The sequence below is a fragment of the Zonotrichia leucophrys genome, chromosome 2, assembly GCF_028769735.1.
Source record: "Zonotrichia leucophrys gambelii isolate GWCS_2022_RI chromosome 2, RI_Zleu_2.0, whole genome shotgun sequence".
Lineage (NCBI taxonomy): Eukaryota > Metazoa > Chordata > Aves > Passeriformes > Passerellidae > Zonotrichia > Zonotrichia leucophrys.
Genome location: NC_088171.1, coordinates 55,428,496 through 55,450,323, shown reverse-complemented (window position 1 = coordinate 55,450,323; position 21,828 = coordinate 55,428,496). Strand labels below are relative to the sequence as shown.

Genomic DNA, 21,828 nt, shown 5'->3' with positions numbered 1-21,828 from the left:
ATGACAAAAGTGGACAAGTGAAGAATCAATAAGAGACAGAGATCTTCAGCTGAGTGATGGTTAAATACAGACAATCTCCCTTTCTCACTGCACAGATATTAGCTGGTGGTCAGAGCTGGGAACAGGAAGAGCAGCAGAGAGACATACTGAGCTGGGGTTCAGACTTTTTGGAACTCTAGCCACAACTTGGGTTGAGAACAAGAATTTAGAGGTTGCACCTGTTATGCTATATTCCTTTGGAAAAAGAGGTATTAAATTAAGTTTAGATTATATAATACAATGTATAAATTATATGGACTTCTTACAAAACTTCAAAAGTACCACAGAAAAAACAGCTTCTTTGGACCAAAGGTTTATTTTTAATGACACAGCACTGGAAAACATAAGTTACAGATGACTTTTTGATACAGGATATATATATCTTACTTTAAAAGGTTCTGTGAAGGTATGCTGCATAAATACATATAGTGAAAATATATTGTGTTTATTTATTCTCAGAGATTAGTTCTGTTTCTTTTTGAAAATGTATTCAGCCAATTAAATAAAAAAGTATAGATTAGCATCATAACAACTCCCCCCTCCAGGTTATCTCATTGTAACTACTGCAGCTGGAAGAGGAGACCGAGCCATGCCTTCTCAAAGGTTAGCGGCTTTGAACATGATGTTATTCATCATCTAAGAATGAAAATTCCACATTACAAACACAGATATTGTATCATGTTTTGGCAATGGAGTAGTTAGTTTTGCTTTGAACAAAACTGTTTCCTGTAATGCCAGACAATGAAAAAGCAATGCATGTACTGGATGATACTACACAGCCAAAGAGCTACAATGAAGTTGTGAAAATGCATATAGCCATATGCACTTATATATACACATATAAGTCCTTGTGTATATATATTATGCATGTCCAAAAATAACACTGAAAAACGTTGCAGTAGTTAACTATCTTTTTAACATATGGAACTTGTAATAGTTTGACCTTATAACTACAGGATAATTAATTAAATCTTCTGCAGTGCAACGGAATACAATACACTTAGTGCAGAGAAGTTAAGGTTTTGGTATTGAGGAAGCTAATTTCAGATTTCTTGGGAAAGGATCAAATACAGGATCACCATAGCTCTGACGAAGCACAAACAAACCTGTCGCCACATACTCGTGAACAAATAAGGACATTTCATTTTTATCTGGTTTTTTTTTCCCACGTACTGCTTCAGAAATTACAGCTTAACTGTTTGCACTCATGCTCATTTGATATGTTTCAACTAGCTTTGTCTGGCACCAGTCTGTAAACCATTAACAGCTTAAACAACAAAAAGGTGGGCTCCTGTGTTTCAACGAGGTTAGAAACCTACTGACTGAGCTTCATACTACATTTGTCTGCCTGGGAGAACTACTCCAGATGGCGTGTGAAGTTCTCTGGGAAAAGTCCTTTATAACTATTTGCATCTCTGTACTGAAGCCACTCGGATTCCTTAATGCCAGTCAACCAGCCAGCCTCCTGCAAAGAAAAAGACAGAGACTCTTAAATTTTAGGTATCCCATTCCTCACTATGATCTTCAGACTGAAGATGTTTCAGAAAAACATGGCTAAAAGGACTTGGTGTTTTGGTTAAAAAGCTGCCTCTAATTTTGCACAGATAATTTTCTCTGTTCTACCAGACTACAATTTTGTGAGACCAAGTGACTGCAAGCACACGATAGCCTTTAGCCCATCTAGGTGGGGGAAGAATAGTTCTGAATCCTAATTTTTTTCCTCTGAGATATTTTTCTCTCATTCATGTATCAACAGTCAGAAGAAAGAACAGTTCTTGCAGTCTCAGGAGTTACTATGTCTAGAAAGTATGTAATTCTTTTTAAAAAAACTCCTGGAAACATAAACCAGGACTTGATAAGCAGAATATCAACAAATCAGCAGCTGTCCAAGCAAACAAAAGAGAGATTCCATATTGGAAAGTACTGGATTCTCTCAAGTGTGATATATTCTACCTAGAATAAAATAATTTGGTATTTTAAAAAATGACCAATCTACTCTCATCTCACTAAGAAACTCTGTATCTTTTTCCTTTAAAGAAAAGGAACCGAAGCAAAGCCATGGCAAACAGAACTTCTAATGTTGTCATATTATTACTGTACAGACAGTACATATGCAGATAGAACAGCTTGAACACATACACCACCAATCATAATTATGGGGGGGCTCTGTGTGCTGGTGAGGGCTCTCTGCCCCCAAATCAGCATCATTAAAGCAGATCAAGCTTATCTGTGACATTGACTGCATATTTAAGTGAGGCATGTGGAATATCTAAGAGGTAGAGGAACTGCAGCTCTTCAGCATAGGCAGTATAGAGTGTAGAAAAGAATACACAGTTTTACTGGATAATAACTTAAATGCAAGTCTAATGGAAAAAGCCACTGTGTGGGGCAGGTTTTCTTCAAATGGAGGTTGATGTTACCAGGTGTATTGGAATTAAGGCTTTAGACAGGTCATTTTTGAAAGAGAATAAAGAATAACAAAGATAAGCCTTTATAAAAATCAACAAAGTATCTGGCAAAAGACAAAAGCATTGAGCGTTATGGTGATGTTAAACATGAAGGGGAAATATGTAACGTGCAATAAATATAAGAAAAGAATGGCTTCAGAAACATGAGTACATAAAGGTTTATTTTCTCCATCACTGCACAAAATTTACTTCAATTAATGCTAATGGGAATTTCAGTGCATACCAGAAGAAGAATTACACTTCATGGACTCACCAAGCATTATCATGTATTTAACACCGAGTATCCTAGCAAAAAATAGACTAAGTCAGAGACCATATTTTGCTATCCTTAGAGTAGTGTCCTATTCTGCAAACACCGACAGTGAAATCAATTGAACTGCCTATGAGGTAAGACAGCATAATTTGAGTAGGGACAATAGATTTCATTCCAATAAAAAGAGTTATGTATCTGCTGTAGTGTAAATATTTTGTTTTGAAATAAGTAAAAAAAAACCCACTCACAAAAGCCAAGAATTTGTATCTTGAATTAAAGAAAGCACAGCTGAGAGGACTGATAATTACCTAACTTCGAACAGCATCAACCAGCAAAACAATTTCAAACACAGTTCTCAGGGCTCATATATGCTTAGGGCATTAGTATTTAGGCCTATTTTAAGAGATATTCTTCTTTCAGAGCAGTGGTCTTGGCTACCTGATCAGGCAGGATCCAGTCCCCCACTCCTCAACCCCGAAATCAATTGGGAGACTTCTTACCAACACTACAGGCACTAACAGAAGCCCATGGAGTGGCTGGTGCTAATAGGGTACAGTACAGTCTTCTCTTTTAAAGCAGCAGCCAAAATCAACATCCTTCACTGCAATTCAGTTTAACATATGGAATAGAATTGTTTAAAAATTCTCCTGAAATACAATGTTAGAACAAAATTATATGCCTTAAATTAAATTATTGTTTAATTCAGATTCAGGCTTCCGAGGGGCAAAGTTTTCTTTATCAGAGGCACCCAACACAGAGCAGCATCTCTATACCTTTGGGCTGTAGGACACCCCATTTTGTGTGCATTCAGTGCTCTCTGTGGGTGAATTTGCACTATTTCTACAAATCACACATGAAAACTGAACATTTAGGGAGCATGTACTCAGTTCTACTGGAATGATGACAAGATGATGTACAACAATGTAACAGAGTTTGTAGGTCATCCTCTGCATGAAATCTTTGTGTACCTGTGTGTTAGTGTAAAATACAATGTAGCACAAAAAAGTCCTAAAAAATATGCAGAGGTCAGATCCTGCTAATAACATGTATCTGTGACTTCAGGTATAGTCAGTTGTGCAATTTAGCCTCAAATGAAACTACATACAAAGGCATAAGTAAAATCTTTGTGTTTTCTTACAGGAACATAATTTTGAATACACATTCCCATTAACTATAACCTGTAAAAAAAAAAGTTGAGACAAAGAAAAGTGGCAACAAAAGGAAGAATCCTGTTTTTACCTGATCAGCTGTGGTCTCAGAAGGAATCACTAGCACAATATCTCCTCGTTTTAAATTAAGCTCATCACTGTTAGCTGCCTCAAAATCATGTAAAACTTCAACCTAAAGAAAAAAAACACCACATATATAGATGTGATCTAAATGAAGCTATTTTCTTAACAAAATTACCTGTTAAATCTGGACTGAAAAAAAAATCATCTTTATGCAAACATATGGCTATAGAAAAGTGCATTCAAATTATCATAGAATTATGGAATGCTAACAGGTTGTAACGGACCTTAAAGATCATCTAGTCCCAACCTGCCCTGCCTTGGGCAGGGACACCCTACACTAGGTTGTTCAAGGCCTTATCCAACCTGGTTTGGACATTGCCAGGGCTGGGGCATCCACATCCAACTCCCTGGGTAACCGGTTCCACTGTCTCACCACTCTCCCAGTAAAAATTTCTTCCTAATACCTAATCCAAATTTTCCCTCTTTCAATTTGTACCCATTGCTCCTTGTCCTATAAGGAACTACAGTTCCTGATGAAGAGTCCCTCTCCAGCTTCCCTGTAGGTTCCCTTCACATACTGGAAGGCTGCCATGAGTTCTGCATGGAGCCTTCTCTTCTCCAGGCTGAACAGCCCCAATTTTCTCAGCCTGTGCTCGAGGTGGTGCAGTTCCAGTCCTCTTATCAACCTTGGCCCTCCTCTGGATTTGTTCCAACAATTCCATATCCTTCTTATGCTGGGGACCCCAGGACTGTATGTAGCACTCCAGCTGGGATCTCACTATAACAGAACCACCTCCTTTGATCTGGCATAAATTGATAATAAAGACATTGATTCATGTCAGTTTTTAATGCCTATCCTTAGAAGCAGGGACAAGTTAAGGATAGTTTCCTTTCCTGAGAGTAACAGAAGAAACTTAAGATCTTTCCCCAAGATTACAAGATCTCAAGGACAGATTATAATGCAACATTCCACAAGTCCTGCCTCTTGGACAAGGCCTGTCACTGTCATTTTTCCCATGTAAGGAACTGCCTTCCATTCCCCATTATCACGACAAGATCTGCGAGAGGGGTGGCAGGATTTTACAAATAAAATTGAGAAATATTCTCAAGAACTTTATATTCTCTCATTCTCTTGTTGTGGCCATTGTTGTATTACTCTTCTTGTGAATATCTATAAACATTTGAGTCAGATATACAGTACCCATTGCAATAGATGATCCAAGAGGTGAGTAATGGGAACCCTACTTCATGATTGCCTTGGAACTCCCACTTACCAGCAGATGGGTATGCCCATAATATGCCCAAAAATATCTGCCTTTCAAAGGGGTGAGCATTCAAACATTGGCAAGATCAGCATGTCGTTGTAACAGACCATTTTAAGTAAATGGTTTTATCTCCTTAAAAGATAGCTAGTCTAATTTTCTCAAAGCACAGACAGCTCCACGATAACTCTGCGATTATGAAAGGAAGTGGCATTGGGAACCAGATTGAAAGCATATATTTTGCTTCTCCTTCTCTATGTCTGACCCTAGAGAGTGGGATGAAAAGCAAAAGATTAACTATGACAGCATGTTTGAGTTGCATGATAGTGTTTACCTTTACCCTACTGCTATCCACAAAGTTTGCAGAAAATATTGAGCAATGAAAATAGACCAAAAAGAATGGCATACTTAGAGAGTGCTATGGGACTAATTAGTCTGAACTATGCAAATTATAGTAGGAAGCATGTAAAGTTCATCCATCCTCAAGGAGTTTTTCTGCTCCTCAGTGATTCTAAATGAAAAGTATTTTCAAAGAATCTTGTGAACCAGAAAACCCTGGGGGTTTTGCCAGCCAAGGAAAAAACTTCTCTTATGCCTCATTAATTTTTTCTGTTTGATTACCATAATAGTTTATATTATTAGTAAAGTTACTGAATGACATTTTGGCTTCATTACCATTAACTGCAGCCATGAGTTTCAATAGAGTCAGTACTTCACTAAAGATTTTCAGGCCAGAAAAAAGGCCATTTTTAAAACGATCATAGAATCATAGAATGCTTTGGGTTTGCAAGGGACCTGAGAGATCAAATACACTGTCAGCATATCAGATATATAATTAGCATATATCAACAATATTCCTGATTAACTATGCAGCAGTGCAGTTTTATTCCATATATTAATTTTCAGCAGTCATTTGGTGAGATTCAAGTGTTCTTGTACTTCAATGATTCTTACAGCTATGTAATATATGCACAGCAACAAGCATGCAGAAAATGTACCTTAGACTTTATTTATGAAGCAACAACACAATATTACACTTGTAGTTACATGTATTTGTGCATGTAAGTGGCTGATAAATTAAGAATCCTTTGCCCTCAACAAATCACAACACTACCTGTGCAGACAAGACTCATCCACAGAAGCTAGGGATCTATCTAAAAGAAGAATGGAGAAGCAGACCTTATAGAGAAAACCAGGTGGCATTGCTGAAGCTTCATCTTCTGCTGGAACGGGCTGATCCTGAGAAAGTGCAGCCTGGATTTCTTCAGCAGGTTTCTGATCATTTCCAGATTGGGAAGTTTCACTGAGAGAAGTGTCGGTGACCTGAGCGCCCATCTCTGTTGTGGCATCTTTGGACTCATCCATGACGACTTTGTGTTCTCCCTCCCCCTCGTTGTTTGATGCTGGATCTATTACTACTGCAGGGATGCTGCTGACCTTTTCCTGGGGGAAAAAACCAAAAAAACAACCCCCCCAGAGAAAACAAATACAATACAAATTTTTAGTACTTTATTTCAAGCAGGAAAACACTATCGTTTGTTTATTGCATAGGGCATATATGGGGATGAGAATTTCTATTTTTCTCTACCATGAATTTTTCAGACAGAAAACAGTATTCGTGCAAGAATGTCAAGGAATAATCCCCTCCCTTTTATCACTGCTCCCCTTAGTCCTCCTAAACCTACTTTACACATTATTGCACTAAATAATAAAAATTCTCTGTAGGTAGCTTGGGCTACCTACAGAGAATTTTTATTATTTTCAGCATTCCTGGAAATCACTACACCTTTTTCCTTCACTCTGCTCTTTAGTTTCAGCAAGTTTGAGTGAAGCCAGTAGTAGTAATCACAGTACTGTTTTTATCTGGAAATTGAAGTCAGCGGGATAATAGTGATAGAAGGTGATGGAAGAAGGAAATATGACCGCTTTCTTTGACTGAAGGGATCTCTCCTGATTTACAACAATGTAACTGGGAACAGAGAAAGCAAAAAATCTAAGCAGCATCTGACCAATTATGAATCCCAGCAAAAAAGCATTTAATAAAACTTCTTGTAGCACCCAACCTGAAAAAAAAAAATTGTTCATAGATCATCTTCCAAACCATCTTATCCTGGAGCACAGATGAAATAGAATATGCAATGAAATCAGGTGGTGACTGGCTGCTCAGCTACAGGGTCTGCTCTACCAGGTGTTTGTCAGCTCCTCAGAGGTTGCAGATGAAAAGGCAGCAGTCCAGATATGGATACATGGCTTGACCACCATGACTTACAGGAAACAAAGTAATGCTATTGATAGGCAGAGAAACAATTGGATTTTTCTTATATCCTGGCATCATGTCCTATTTCTCCAGAAAGCCCTGTTATGTGATGTTATCAGCACAAACCAAAGTAAGGACTTCAAAGACAGGATACCCTGTGTGAGACCTTTCTAGGGCCATCCCAAGAGAACATCAATCTTGCTGCTCGTTGAACCTGTACTGGCTGAACCTGGGGGCACAGAGCTGCAGTAGCCTTGCCTCTCTCAGGCTGTTTAATCTGTCCTGATTCCCCTAACACACTCTCCCATGCACTGACACGAGTTACCTGAGACATATCAGCCTCTTTTTCTTCTCCCTGAGGTTTGTCACCTTCAGCAACATCCTCCTGCTCAGTGGTGGCAGCTCCTGCTGCCACAGCTGCACTGTCTTCTGACACCGTAGTGCTCTCACCAACAGGCATCACCTAAAAACAACAGAAGGGAGCGACCTTTCAGGGTACGAGTTACAGACACTTGCTGGAGAGAACATGGGCCAGCCTCTGCTCTGTGACCTCCCTGTGTGATGCTGACCTATGGTCTTGAGTTCTCTGGTGTTCCTCTTGATTTATGCAGAAGAGCAGGGCTGGGGACAAGCTTGTACAGAAAAAACTGATTAAAAAGTGGGAGAGAGACATTTATGAAACCTCACAAGGCAACATTTAGCTGAGTCCTCAGGTGTTCTGACTGTTTGTCAAAGCTGTTTTCCTTCCCTTGTCTTTCAGTGGTATTGTGGAAGAAATTTACCACTGATTTTTCTGCAGAGGAAGAGGAGCTTGCAAACTGTCTAGGGGTCCATAGTCCCTGCTAATGGAGTCTGTTCTTGGGAAGAGCCTTCAAGCCTCCTCCAGCTAGTCACCTACCTCACCACAGACCTTGCCTGGCTTCAAAAATCTTGTAATCTTAGTTACACATTCTTTTCTAACAGAGGGACTTACAAATCAGGTCATGTCAGGAGAAGTAAATATATTCTATGTCTCGGTAAGTATCAGAAAAAAATTAACCACAAAGATCTATACTTATGTCAGCATAAAAAGATACATTTAAAGTCTGGCTGTGACTGAATAATTTCTGATCAGTTTGTGTTAAGAAGTTAATGCATGATTTATTCAAGCTCATGAAAAGTGGATAGAAAAGTAACTGCCTAAATCCTTCATCCAGCAGAAACTGTCACTTGTTGTTACAAAGTATAAATAACTCAAAAGGTTATTGTATTCCCTATCTATCTGCTCCCCAAATTGTTACTGTCTTTTTAAGACCCTGCAGCTGGAAAAACTGGGACAGGACGCTATCATGGGCATTGTTACAGTCTGCCCTAGCAGGGCAGGTTGTCTCCCTCTTGCTGCGTGGTTTTTCTTTGCTAGCTGCCTGGGCTTTGCTTAAGCAGAGGCCTCTCCCTTTCTGGGTTCTCTTTTCGTATTTTTGTCTTCTTCCTTGTGTTGGAGAGACTGAAGTTGGAGGCTTTAAGCTGCCTTGGGATGGATTCCGCAGGTGCCCATCTCAGTCGAGGTATCGCGCCAACAGAAGCGGAGCAGCCCTGGCGCTGGCCCGGACTGTTGTGAGCCGTGAGTGCCCCGGCCCAATGGCTCTGCCTGGCCCTGCCTGCCCTGCTGCCTCTGGCTGTGAGGAGAGCACTGAGCCCAGAGTCTTCATCTACCTGTTGAGTCTTCATCTACCTGTCGGGTCTTCATCTACCACTGGAGCTGCTCCATGAGCTCCTGCCTTCCTGGGAGGGATCGGACGCCATCCGGTCCCTTTGTCTTTCCCATGCAGTTGCCCCTGTCGGGTGCTATCTCAGGAAAGGCTGTTTGCTGGCATTTTGGATCTCTCTGTTCTCATGGGTTCAAAACATTTAGCTATTTTGTATCTAGCAGTTACTTATTGTTGGCTTTTGCTTGTTGCTATTTAATTTATTAGTGAACTGATATTTTTCACTTGTATCTACTCATATTCATTCCTTAGTGGCGGAAAGGGAGTGGTTGAACCTATAAAGGGAGGTAACCCATTCCAGAGTGTTCTCCTTTTAAACTGTCTTAAACCAAGACGCTTGTAATTCATGCAGCCCCCTAACACTTGCATTGCTATATACTGCTTATGGTAGCATATTGGGTATATACTTAAAATTGATTAATCTTAAGGTTTGGACTGTTGAAGGTAAATTATGAAACTCATTGTTTTAATCTAATTTTCAAGACAGAAGCTTTACCTTACAGCAGATGGCTCAAGGATAAAGAAAAAACACTGAAGGAAAAGTCTTTTCAAGGTACCAATGTCAAGCCACAGTTAGTAGTAATCTCTCTGATATCCAGTGAACAGTCTGATGCTATTTATTTCCTCAGTTTGATCTTTCCCCTGTGGATGAAGCTAACTTCACTACCTGAACTCAGCAACTGTTCAAGGGCACCATTCAGGCATTGTTTTTTAGCAACATTAAATATTCACCACTACTCCTATCTGCTGTTATTAATTGATGTGATAAAGAAATTCTTCTGGAATCCATGAAGACAGACAATATTGTATGGATTTATAGAAATCACTGGGCAACTTTAATTTAAATTGAAATTGCTGCTGCTGAAGCATGCTCTATTGTAAGAGGAAATAACATCAACAGAGAAGGTCAGATGTTGGCATTTTCTCCTATAAGGCATGCAAGTCTGCCACTGATATAGTATTACCAATTTTAGCAGTCTTGATCCAAGAAGATACACAAATAAATGATGAATGTTAAAGTCCTGGAAGAAGTTAGTAGGAAATAGTGGGAATAAAGTGCACATCAGATTGATTTGACACCATGCATTTCTAAGAGCATGCTGCAGAAACTGGTCTTGCTGTCTATTCTGATTAAGATCAACAACTTCTTTTCTACTTATTGGATTCCTATGGACCATTTTATTTTACTAAGGAGGAGGATACTAATTTACCACAAATGCCCCACAGTGAAAGCGTGACACTCTCACAGCATGCAGTCATGAGTCACTAAATGTATACCATAGTTCACAATCACAATCATTTTTCTTGTGTCTTAAGAGTACAAAACCATTAAAAGCTAGATGCTTTTACAAAAAAAGCTTTTATAAAAAGGCATATGAGGTAGCACAGAATGAACCTCACTATCAGCTTCAAATATCTGATTAAGACGGAAGAGAAAAAAAAAGGGCAGAAGGCTGAATTCATAACCAGCTGTGTTGAACCACATCCTTGTAGATACAGCTACTTGTATTACCTTACTTCACACTGAAAACCAATCCTACAAATCTCTTTTATATAGGTAATTAATAACATTAGGCAGTCTAATAGTACTCCAAATTAGCAATCTCAAATTATTGAAATTAGGACAGCTGTCCCATTACACCAAGCACACAGAGGCAAAAAAAAAAAAAAAAAAAAAAGGATCATCCAGTATAATGAGGGGTGTGATAGAACCACTCAACTGTTTTAATTGCACAGATGTGGAGTTTTCTTTACCCAGGATGCAGCTTATCCACACAGTTGTACTCTCATAGCATTACTGCCAGCTCAACACAATGCCACAGATTCAGCAGTAGCAATAATGAGCCCAGGAGAAGGGGCCCAAGCCTGTGGCTGGGGTCTGCCAGAGGAGCTCCCTCAGATACATTCATCTTCCAGAGGTGAAGTTCTTGCCCCATGGCTGGATTTAGAACAGGAATGGGTAATTTTTATGACAGTGGTTATAATCACAGCTAAGCTATCTAATGTCAAGAGAGACCAATCATCAAATTTGAGGGAATGCATCAGTTGCAAAGTCTTGGAAAATTCTGACGTAGTACTGAATAATTTGTTATGCAAGTCACAGAGTAGCAAAGGGACCACGCTCCATTAACAGTCAAATACTGGCTTAGCAAATAACTGAATCTCTTATGGCAGCTCTTCTGCATACAGTAATACTGTTTTAAACACCTGTTTTAAACAGAACATGGGCAAATTCACTCTCAGAGAGTGAAAAAGTAGTATCAGAATACAGGGAGAAGATTTCAAAGACTTAGCCTTAGTGCTAGCACAACTGTGAGGCATTTCTGGCATATTTCTTCTTGAACCAGACTTGTTGGGAGTGACAAGGCAATGCTTGAGGAACAACACAACACTCTTGCACTGAGTCCACACCAAGCTGGGCTTGATCTACCACTCCCACTCTGCACTTCCTTCCAATGCAATTCCAGTGGCTTCCATGTGGATGTGGCAGTGCTGGTGAGGAATACAGCACCAGTGAGGCCCAAATTCACTTCCAAGTGACACTGGTATGCCCTACAGCCACAAATATATCCTTGGCTCTAGCAGACCTAATGCAGTTTTACAGCAGGACAATTAACCTAAGCCTGGACAGATGAACGTAGCACGTTCTGAAACCAGTTCATTACCTTTTTGTATATATCATGGCATCAAAATGAGTAACAACAAAAAAAGCAGATTGCTAGCACTGAGATACAGATTGCTAGTCTTGAGATACAAATCCTGAGTGATTAATAACTAGGAGTTATTTCCCAGTCCCTATTTCTATTCCTGAGTTTAATATGCAACCAATCCTTTTGTGCTGCCCTTTGTGCACATTTGAACACATTGTAGTTTCACTTTAGTACACAAGGATTCAGAGTAAGTACTTTAATGACCTCTAAAGAAATATAAGCAACATGCAATCATTCAAGTTCACATATGCACAGCCTAAAGTATGTCACTGAGCTTTTAATTTGCTTTGTAATTTGATTTTAACTGCATCTAATAATGCCAGACTATGCTTAGCAAACTAACTCATAACATGATTATTTCCAAGTATCTGTTTTAGCTCAGGGCATATTGTGCTAGGAAAAAGAAATGATTAACCATAGGATTTTTTTAATAAAGGAATTTACAGAAAGGCTAGGTAAACAAATATACAGAAGTTTGTAGGAGCTACTGGGAATTTATGCAGCGTATTTCCAAATGTCAATAGAAACAGCATTATACCTCCTTTAGCCATGGAGCTACTTTATCTGCTGCCCTGAAATATTTGGCACTCTATACTGCTGCAACAGGCAGCTTCTAAAATAAATCCTGCATTCAATGAGAGGTGATATGTTAGAATATATGCCATGGGTGGAGATATATCTGTGCAGTGTTAGACTTACATACCACAGCTAGGTCACAGTTGCATGGTACTGGCCTGCCTATTGATGACATGCAAATGACAAATTTTTTTGCCATGGTTCAAAATATTAAAGCACAACCGCACTTGAGTCTATTCATATGTACCTCGCTTTCCTTCTCAGCAGCTCCAGTTGTCTCCTTATCTCCTGCCTCAACATTCTCCTGTATAAAAAGGAAATATTGTCATCACCTTGCACATGCTGAAGCAATGGCTGCAGAGAAATTGGTATTAATCAAGCTAATGGAAGCGTGCCATGTATGGATGCAATGATATGAATGGCTAAATGAGCTAGTATATACTATCAAGCAGAGAGATACTGCCCCATATAATCTGAAATAGAAGTATTTATGTGCTAAAACAAACCCTTTACATATGTTATCATCATCCCACTGGAACTGTTAAGGACAATTTGACTTTTACTAATACCATTCTCGTAACAGCACCAGCTTTGAAGAATTGTTTAATAAGGAACCTTGCAGTCTCCACCAAGCTCAAATTTCTGCCACTGGTGACTCAAACTGTTTCCATTATCACCTGCTGCTCTTTCTGTAATTCACCAGGGCCTCAGTGTAAACTTCATAAAACACTACTTCCACTCATGTTGGACTGCAGCTCATTTAAAGGGGCTGTTCAAATGACGTGGGTCACAAAATTCATAATTATTTATTTTTATTTTTCAGAATCACACATATTCAATGGTACCTGCAGCAAGTGCCTGACATTAAAAAATTAGACATCAGTGGTTTGCCAAATCTGACACTCATTTAGGTGTTCAAACAATTGAATGCACTGACCAGTAACAAGCTCCTCCCAAATAGTACTTGTTACTTGTTACCAGCACCAGGTTCTTTTCTACAAAAGGTCAACAGTCAAAACCACTAAAATTCACGTTTGGTGTGGAATGGTTGAAAGTGCTTTTTTAGCTGTTCGGGTTTGACTCTCTGCAGACATGGCTATTTCTAAAGACACTCTGCAAAGCAAAACCAAGTCAAAGCCCTGTTATGGAAATCAATTTTGCTAATAAATTTTGACACAGCTAGGTCAGATTCTTCTACAGAGCTGTAAGGGTGAAGAGAAGTTATGCAAACATACCTGGGGGCATGTTAAATTGGAGTGTCTGCTTTGGCAGTCAGGAGCCAGGAAACCTCACATACTCAGGGCTCCAGCTACCTGCCTTCACACACAACTGTCACGTCAAAATTCCTTAAAGTGTCAGTTGAAATGGTTGCATGTTTCTTTTTTAATAAAAGAATGGTGAGTTACATGCAAACTTCATATCACTCTTTTTTTTTTCTACTCTAACCTAGCATTGCTTGCAGCCAGTCATAAGCCCCAAACATGCTCAGATGCCAAGACAGGGCAGCTGCTGACAGTAGTGTTGCCAAAGAAATCTCTTAGAGCCTTATCCCTGTTAAAATTGCGGTGTTATATAACCTTTAAAAAAATTATTAATTACTTTTTTTTCTTAAGTTTCCAAGCCCCTGCTATGCAGTCTTCAATTTTATAGTTTGAGGAGGCTGTAGAGGGTCTTAAATAGAAAAAACAAATATCAGCAGCAAAATATAAATATTTCACACTCTAGAAATGTATGTATACACAGAGCCACCCAGAGAAATTTTTTTTTTCCTAGAGCAGAGCAAACTGTTGCCCATAAAAACATTATGTCCAACTGCAAGTCTGTACACAGATGACTTCCCTAATTGTACTACTAAAAAGTGCTGAATTTCTGCCAGCAGCTGTATTTACAATTTGCCTTCAGAAATTAGTATATTCTTGCATTTCAAAGTCAGGAACATCTTGGCCTTTCTCATTTTCTTAGTAATTCCCCAGCAATATTCTCTGGTAAGAATCCCACCAGCCCAGCTTTGGGTATCTTTACAGAACAATTTAATATACACATATGCATATTTTTGAATAGTAACTGTTTTCTCATTAACTAAAAGCACAATTTTAGTTGGGAAGGTGAAAGTAAGGAGAGCTTCTTTTATTTCCCAAAGCTTGAGATTTCCTGAAGCTAATTTGACTATTGTGTACTAGTCAATTTAGTAGGATTTTTGCTTTTCTGATTAGCTGGAAGCTGGGATTTTGTGGTTAATGGAGTTTGAGAAGAGAGGCATGATAAACTGTATCACTTTTAGAGCATAAAGCCCTAGAAAAAAGGATGACTGGAATAACATTAGGGAACTAACACGCTGGTTCCAGAGAGAAAAATCTGCTTATGGAGACTTCAACAGAAAGACACTACTCTACATCAGTTCTCTCCTGTAAAAGAGAGTCATATATTTTTAATGGCCTTATGCTCCCATTTTTCACCTGCACTTAGCTTCATGCTCAGAATCTGGGCACAGCTGACTGCTCTTCTGTATCTAATCATTGTATTGCTCTCTCAAACTACACATTCCACCATTTGGGCACTGTGAATAGTACCTAAAGTGGGATTGAACCCTAATTAGATACACTTGGTTGCAGGCTGTTCCCTGGCCTCTGCTGTACCCACTCTGTCTGCAAAGAGCTTATCAGGAGGTAGCTTCACGTATGCTTATACTACTCTGAATATACTACTCTGAAAACCACAGCATTTAGCTGAGTGTCTGACTGCTTTAACAGGAGAACATCAGAGTCCAGGCAGGCATCAGACCTAAAGCACTGGGAAGCTTTTTCCAAACTAGTAAGTGCAGTGGAAGTAGAAAAGCTGATCTCAAGCACTGTGTCTCACATACAGGAAAAGAAGAAAGGGAAATAGCAACACTTCATAAGCATTCACTTTATTATGATGTCCTCATGACATCTTTGCTTGAATGTGAAAAATTGTGGTGAGAAGGGCAGTAGTATTTGAAAAAGAAAGAAGCCAGTGGTTAAGGCATTATATCCTTCAGACTATCATTTGGATTTATAGCTGCCTTTGGGGATGCTTTAGAAACAGAAAAAACAACTCTTTCTGTGTGGAGAATTCCATGCATAAACTGTTTATCATGGTTAACTTTTCTTCTGTTGGCACACATGGTCATCCTGTCCCTTTAATTACCCTTTCATCCCCTCCCCAAAAAAGATCAACTGTTGAGAGCTACTAATAAAACCTTTATTTGTTCTAAGGACCTGGAAATCTGAAGGACCAAGACAAAGTTATGTAGAGATCCTAGGCAACAATTCTGATGAGCTCTTCTAATGAAGTTTTGCCAATCTTGATCAGGCAGACTATGAAACCGCAAACTGAATCCAAAATGCCCAGATGGGCAAGTAGTACCCTATCCCCTGGACCGTTCTATCTATAATTTAAATGAACACCCTGCCAGAAAATTTACTGTGAAGTTCCTACAATGAGGGATCTGTGTCATAAATTTTCTGCGTTAACAGGTTGTGACCAGAAACTTACCACAGAAAAATTCAGCTAAGGACTGGCTGTCACTCCAAACTGGAAGCAATTAAACTCAATAAAAGATTGCCAATATTTTACAATTCTACTTTTAAAGGAAACTGTCACTTGTAAAGCAAATGAATGTAGAAGTGCTGCTGGGAAATGACATGTTTTCATCTTTTGAAATTCAGTGTACTTTTCCTTAGCTTTGAACATACTTGTTATTAATCCTAATCATCAAAACTCTTATTTGCAAGTCTTGGAAAACCCCCTCTGAAATAAAAACCTTTCAGAAACAAAAGCAGTCACTCCATTTCAGGCATTTTTAAAATCAACACTTTGGGTTTTTTCCTAAACTAGTAAGGACAATATGATTTTGAATTAGCAACAAAACACCAAGAACAAACCTAATCAAAACTGTTTAACTTCTATTTAATGTCTATGCTCCTCCTCTTGGATTGCTCTTAAATCATCTGTCTCTTGCACTGTTTATCTCTGCCTCTCTTCCAATAGCTCTGCACTCCTGTGACTCAGCCAGAGCAGCTGACAACATGACCCAGAACTCCTCAGCAGCAAAATGGATCAACTGAAAAGGTCATGTCAGCCAGCAAGAAAATGCACGGTACTGCGGACAGAGACAGTTTAATTAGTTCTTAAGATGTGCAACAGGCTTCAGAGTATTGCTTTGTCTTGGTGCAGGACAAAAATATTTCCTTTTGGAAAAATGGGGAACTTCTTTTACATTTTTTTCAAAACAAAACCACTTTTCTGGCTTCATTAATATCTGTTCTTCCACGTTATTCCCTGCCATGCACTCATGGGAAGAGAAGAGCTCCAGATCAATGACCAATTTTCCATTTCTTCTCTCTCCACCTTCCCTCCCACTTCCTTTATTCCAAACCATCACATTTACATGAGGCATTTTTATCAACAGTCTGGCAAAAAATGTGCCTCAGATAGGTAATTTAATTTTTTTGCCTTCCTACAGAGCTGACAATATGAACTGGAAACACATAGAAGGGGAGAGCCTGATCTACACAGACCATGAAGCTTTCTTCATCTAGTTATATCAGTAGAAGGGAATGATCCTGAAATAATTTCCTCCAGTGTGAACCATGGAGCCAAGCAAAAGTGATTTAAAATATGAAACAAATACTCAAAAATCATGCAAGTGTAATTAGAACTAAACCTAAATGTAATTCTGGGGAAGATATTGTGACTGCTTCCCTCCATGGGTCCAATGCTGCTAGGTGTCCCCAGAGAACAGGTAAGGCTGGACAGAGCCAGGAATTATCTGCTCTTTCCCCCAAAGTCCTGCAGAACAGCCCATCTAGTCCTGCCCAACTTTCCTCACACAATAAATTATTTTTCCCTCTGTTAGAAAGGGCTCAGTAGCTTGATATCTGATAATTAGACATCTATCCATGCTCTCTGCTGCCACATTTATAGCTGCATCTACAGATACTTCCACTTTCTTCAGCTAATTTGCATGTATATTAGCTTAATACAGATGTCCATATAGCAGTTATCAAGCGCTTACTGAAAGCCACCTAATTTCATGGTCATTTGGGTATCATCATCCCTGCTTAGAAGCAGAAGACAAACAGGGGTCTCCCCCAAGTCCAAGTGCAGCTCAGCAAGCTTAAACATTCTCTTCTAAGAAGACTTATAACACCAAACTATGCTCGATAGACAAAGAGCACAGTTATGTATCTTCCACAGCTTCTGTGGCAGAGGAACTGACACACAAAACAACTCTTTTTCTATCCAGTTTTTCAGTAGTAATCTTCATATTCTACCAGCAACTCATTAGAGCCTCTGAACATGTTACTGTCTTCAGAAAAGCATGAAAGATGTCAGACTACAAAAACAGATGCAGTCTTCACGCAGGGTTTCTTAGCCTGTGAGTATCATCCACCACCAGGACTTTCTGACACTAGCGTGTTGGATAAAAAGAATATGCAGTGAGATACCTGCATAAAAAGGAATGCTAGGCATTCCAGGCAAACTCCATGCCTATTGTCTCAGACCATCTCTTAATTTTCAGTGATATTGGATGCCTTGCTTTGTTCTTCATGCAGAGCTGTAATTTCTTCTTCATCTCCTGAATTCTGACATGTAAAAAGTCTCCCAACTGGTGTTTGGTGTCCTCTCTTCGGCTCACAACTGGCTTCTAAAACTCTGAGCTTTGTAGACCTACTATAATAACTTTCTAATGGAATTTTCCTGCTGTAGTAAGCATCGTACAAGACATACATTATCCTAGTGCTTGAAATGAAATGAGAAAATTGCTAATAATGTAATTTAAAAATGGCACCAATTCTTTCCCATTCTGAAGTTCATCTGATATCAAACAACTTGTAAAACCACAACCACTCAGCCAAACTTGAGTCTAAGATGCCCAGTGCAGGAGGAATGACATTTTAGGGCTGAAAGGGGCACATGCTGGAGAGGCATGCTGTGCTGCAGCAGGCAGCAGAGAAACTATCCATGGAGGATGACAGTGGAAGGAATGGCTGAAATGCAGCAAGCACATTCACCATAACAAAAAGTGGTTCCAATGAGGCCTGGGAGGTGGCATGGAGGACAGATCACTCACCACAGCCTGCTCTGCTGGCTCAGCAGGGATGGCCTCCTTTTCTACAGCAGCAGCAGCAGGGATTTCCTCAACCTTAGGTTCCCCAGGTGGAGTTTCTTCAGCCTCAGTCTTCTGTTATTGATTTTTAAGTAGATAGTGGAAAAATTGTTGAGGAGCATATGATGTTGGGGAGGAAGAGGGAGAAAGAGAACTGTGCCTGGCACAGTGTTGCTTCAGGCTCAGTCCTGCCAGGCTTTGTCCCCAGTAAAAGACAGCAGGAAAAGGGCATTTTCATAATCAATGTAAAATGAGCCAGTCCTACATGCCTCCCTCACAAGGAAAGCTTCCTGAGTTATAGTGAGAGGTAATGGAAGTGGGGGAAAGCACCCAGTTTGCTTAAAAATGCTCCAGAAACTGCTGGCAAGGCCAGAAATTGAAACTGGCACCCATGTGTACCAACCCTAGTCTTCAAACATGAGTTTAAAAATTTACCTCCTCCTCCCTGGTTCTGTCTATTATCAGACAATATACCCTCCTCCAGTGAGGGTAAGAAGCAATGAACAGAGAGTGAGACTCAAACAGTTTTTATTTGCACAGTGACTGATTGAATACTAGCAATGAATTCTAGCAATCACCGCTGTTTTCTTATTAAAATGCATTTTCTCTTGAGCTCCTAATCACCTATGAGGCACTCATTTATCAACGTATACTATTTAGATTCCCACCTTTTTAAATTCTGGCCTCAGGCTGTTTTCCAACAAGAGGACCGATAAAATCTCACAAGCCTTGCAACATGTTCAGTCTTGTGGCAAAACAGCTCACAGCAGAAGAGTGATCTCCAATAGAGACATTACTCTGCAAATACATGCACCTAACAAGAGAAGAGTTCTAAGCTGTGCTTAGCAGATTTGATTTATAAAGATGGCTGACTCAACCAGATTATCATAAGCCAAATTGATTAATTTGCCATTAACAAATTGCTCAGCATAATATGAAGCTCAAAAACAATTGCTTTGCAGATGATAACAGGTTGCTGGCTAGAATGTGATATCTCCAGTGATGAAGAGACAGCTTCTATGAAATTCTTGAACATCTTGAATACCTTCTCCTCCTGATATTTTTCAGGAAAAAAAAACCAAACCCATAGCCTCTCAATTCTTTGCATATACTCCTTAAACAGTCTGATTTTTAATGAAATACAGAGAAGTCTGCCTATGCAAGACCTTCAGGAATTGGCATAGCATTAAGGAGCATTCACTTGTATATTATACAATACTTTGCAAAAATTTCTCTGTGTGCATTAATGCACATTAATGATAACTCTAGAGAATTTCCTAAGAAATAGGACTGAAATGAGAAACATAAAGTACATAGGTAATGTGTTTCCTGACATTTAATGCTGGAAAATTCTTTTAGACTTAAAATCACAAGAAACATAGAGCAGACTACATTGATGTGCTTTGAGTCACTTGTTGAAAAGCATACTTCAGATGACTTACCACATTGCAGCTATGAGCAAAAATATTCTCACGATATGCAGTAATCATCACCAAAACACCACATTAAATAACATTAAATATCACCCTGCTGCTATTAAGTAACTACAGCACTCACCCAGCAATGCTGTTTTTCTCATCCTTATCCCAAGCTAAGCAAAGACTGTAAGAGGAGCTAAGAAACTGCCCAGGTATGATCAATTCTGAGAAGATTGTGCCCTCCTTAGAAGTAGACTGTGCTCACTATTGATATGGAGGTGAGTCGATAAAATTACAGCAATTTTGGAGATCTGTAACAGCCATCACATACTATCAGGTCCTTGCTGTACACTGGACCTTAGTACTCATTCAAGCATTTTCATAAATGCAATAAACAAACTGTTTGACTACACCTTTATAAAATAAACATACCTTACAATGTTCTGGTTTTCTTTTCTTTTGCTCTGTGCTATCGTTGTGAAAGATTGTTTCAGTGAATATGGACTTAAAACTACAATGTTAACACCAGCTCTTCCAAATGGAAGACTTGCATAAAGTGGTGTGATTCAAATGATAGAAAACAAAAAAAAAAAAAGTGAAAATATCTTTGCAAAAAGTAAAAATTTTACCCTTTTTGACAAGACATTTTAAAAGGAACTAAAAGCCACAACTTACCAAAGGCTCTTCCACATTTTCATTTGATTGCACTGTAAATGCAGAGATATCCTAGACATAGAAATGAAAAACAATAATGTAAAAATATCTGAAAGGGTATATTTGCAGGTGCCCATCAAAGACCTGGTTTTTTAATGGTTTACTCAGATAAAATCACTAAGTACATTTACATCAAAAAAAGATGGCAAATAAATGGAATTAATATGATATTTATATTTATTTAGATTATCTGAGTACTATTAATACTAACACTATTATTTTTTCAATTTTATATTCAATGTTTCTAAACCAACATTTTTCACCTCACTAAAGGTAGTGAATACATGTGATTCACACCCTTCATTAAATACATGTGATTCACAAGGACTTAATTTAAGGTGCAATGCACTTCTAAGTTGTAGAACTCTGAATCCCAGATTACACATGGCTGTGCCTGCAGAGTACACCCGCTGTAAGGTACTTCCCTCTTGATCATGGGCTTTTATTTGAATAATAACTATAGCAATTACAAATACGAAATTTTACCCGTACTAAGTAGAAAAATGGAGGTGTTTCCCAACATCTCACTCCTTCAAAACCAATTAATTTGCAAAATACTGCTGGGCCAAAATATTTTCCTACCACAGAGGAGAGAGAAAATACGTATTTTCTTCAGATAAACATTTTGCCTTGATTATCAGATCCTTGTGCTTTGCCCCTTCCATCTGGATCCTTTACTACACTTAATACCCTGGAACAGAACAGTTAATCATAGGGAGACTCATTTCCATCCTTGTGTAAGCTGAGCCTTTTTGGGTACTTTTAAAATTTGGTGTACAGGGTGTGCTGTGGTTGAGTCAGTCTCTAAGAGAATTCTGGAAAACAATGAAGCCCTAAGTAATCCACCTGAAATTTGGGATCTTAATACAGCCCTGGAATCTGAAAGCATAAACACGGTGTGTTTATGTGCTGTACCTCTGTAATGTGTAGCACAGACTCACCATCAGCATCACAGCAGATAAATAACTTGGGTTAAACTTTGAGAGTAAAATGTATCTTAAGTGAAAATGAAGAAAAGAA

General features: G+C 39.0%; 1 protein-coding gene across 3 annotated transcripts in view; it reads right to left on the bottom strand.

Moving 5' to 3' along the window:
• Positions 1-339: 339 nt before the first annotated feature.
• AMPH (amphiphysin) overlaps positions 340-21,828 on the bottom strand; it is a 123,555-nt gene continuing 102,066 nt past the window's right edge. For 2 of the 3 annotated variants that reach the window (XM_064705054.1, XM_064705056.1), the window contains 7 exons: positions 20,770-20,820; positions 18,641-18,751; positions 12,791-12,847; positions 7,837-7,974; positions 6,434-6,697; positions 4,000-4,101; positions 340-1,504 (listed from right to left, as the gene is read on the bottom strand). In XM_064705054.1, coding sequence (XP_064561124.1) covers positions 1,397-1,504; positions 4,000-4,101; positions 6,434-6,697; positions 7,837-7,974; positions 12,791-12,847; positions 18,641-18,751; positions 20,770-20,820 — 831 coding nt within the window. In that variant the 3' untranslated portion in view covers positions 340-1,396. The remainder of the gene's footprint in view (positions 1,505-3,999; positions 4,102-6,433; positions 6,698-7,836; positions 7,975-12,790; positions 12,848-18,640; positions 18,752-20,769; positions 20,821-21,828) is intronic. The other variant, XM_064705055.1, reaches the window with a different exon arrangement.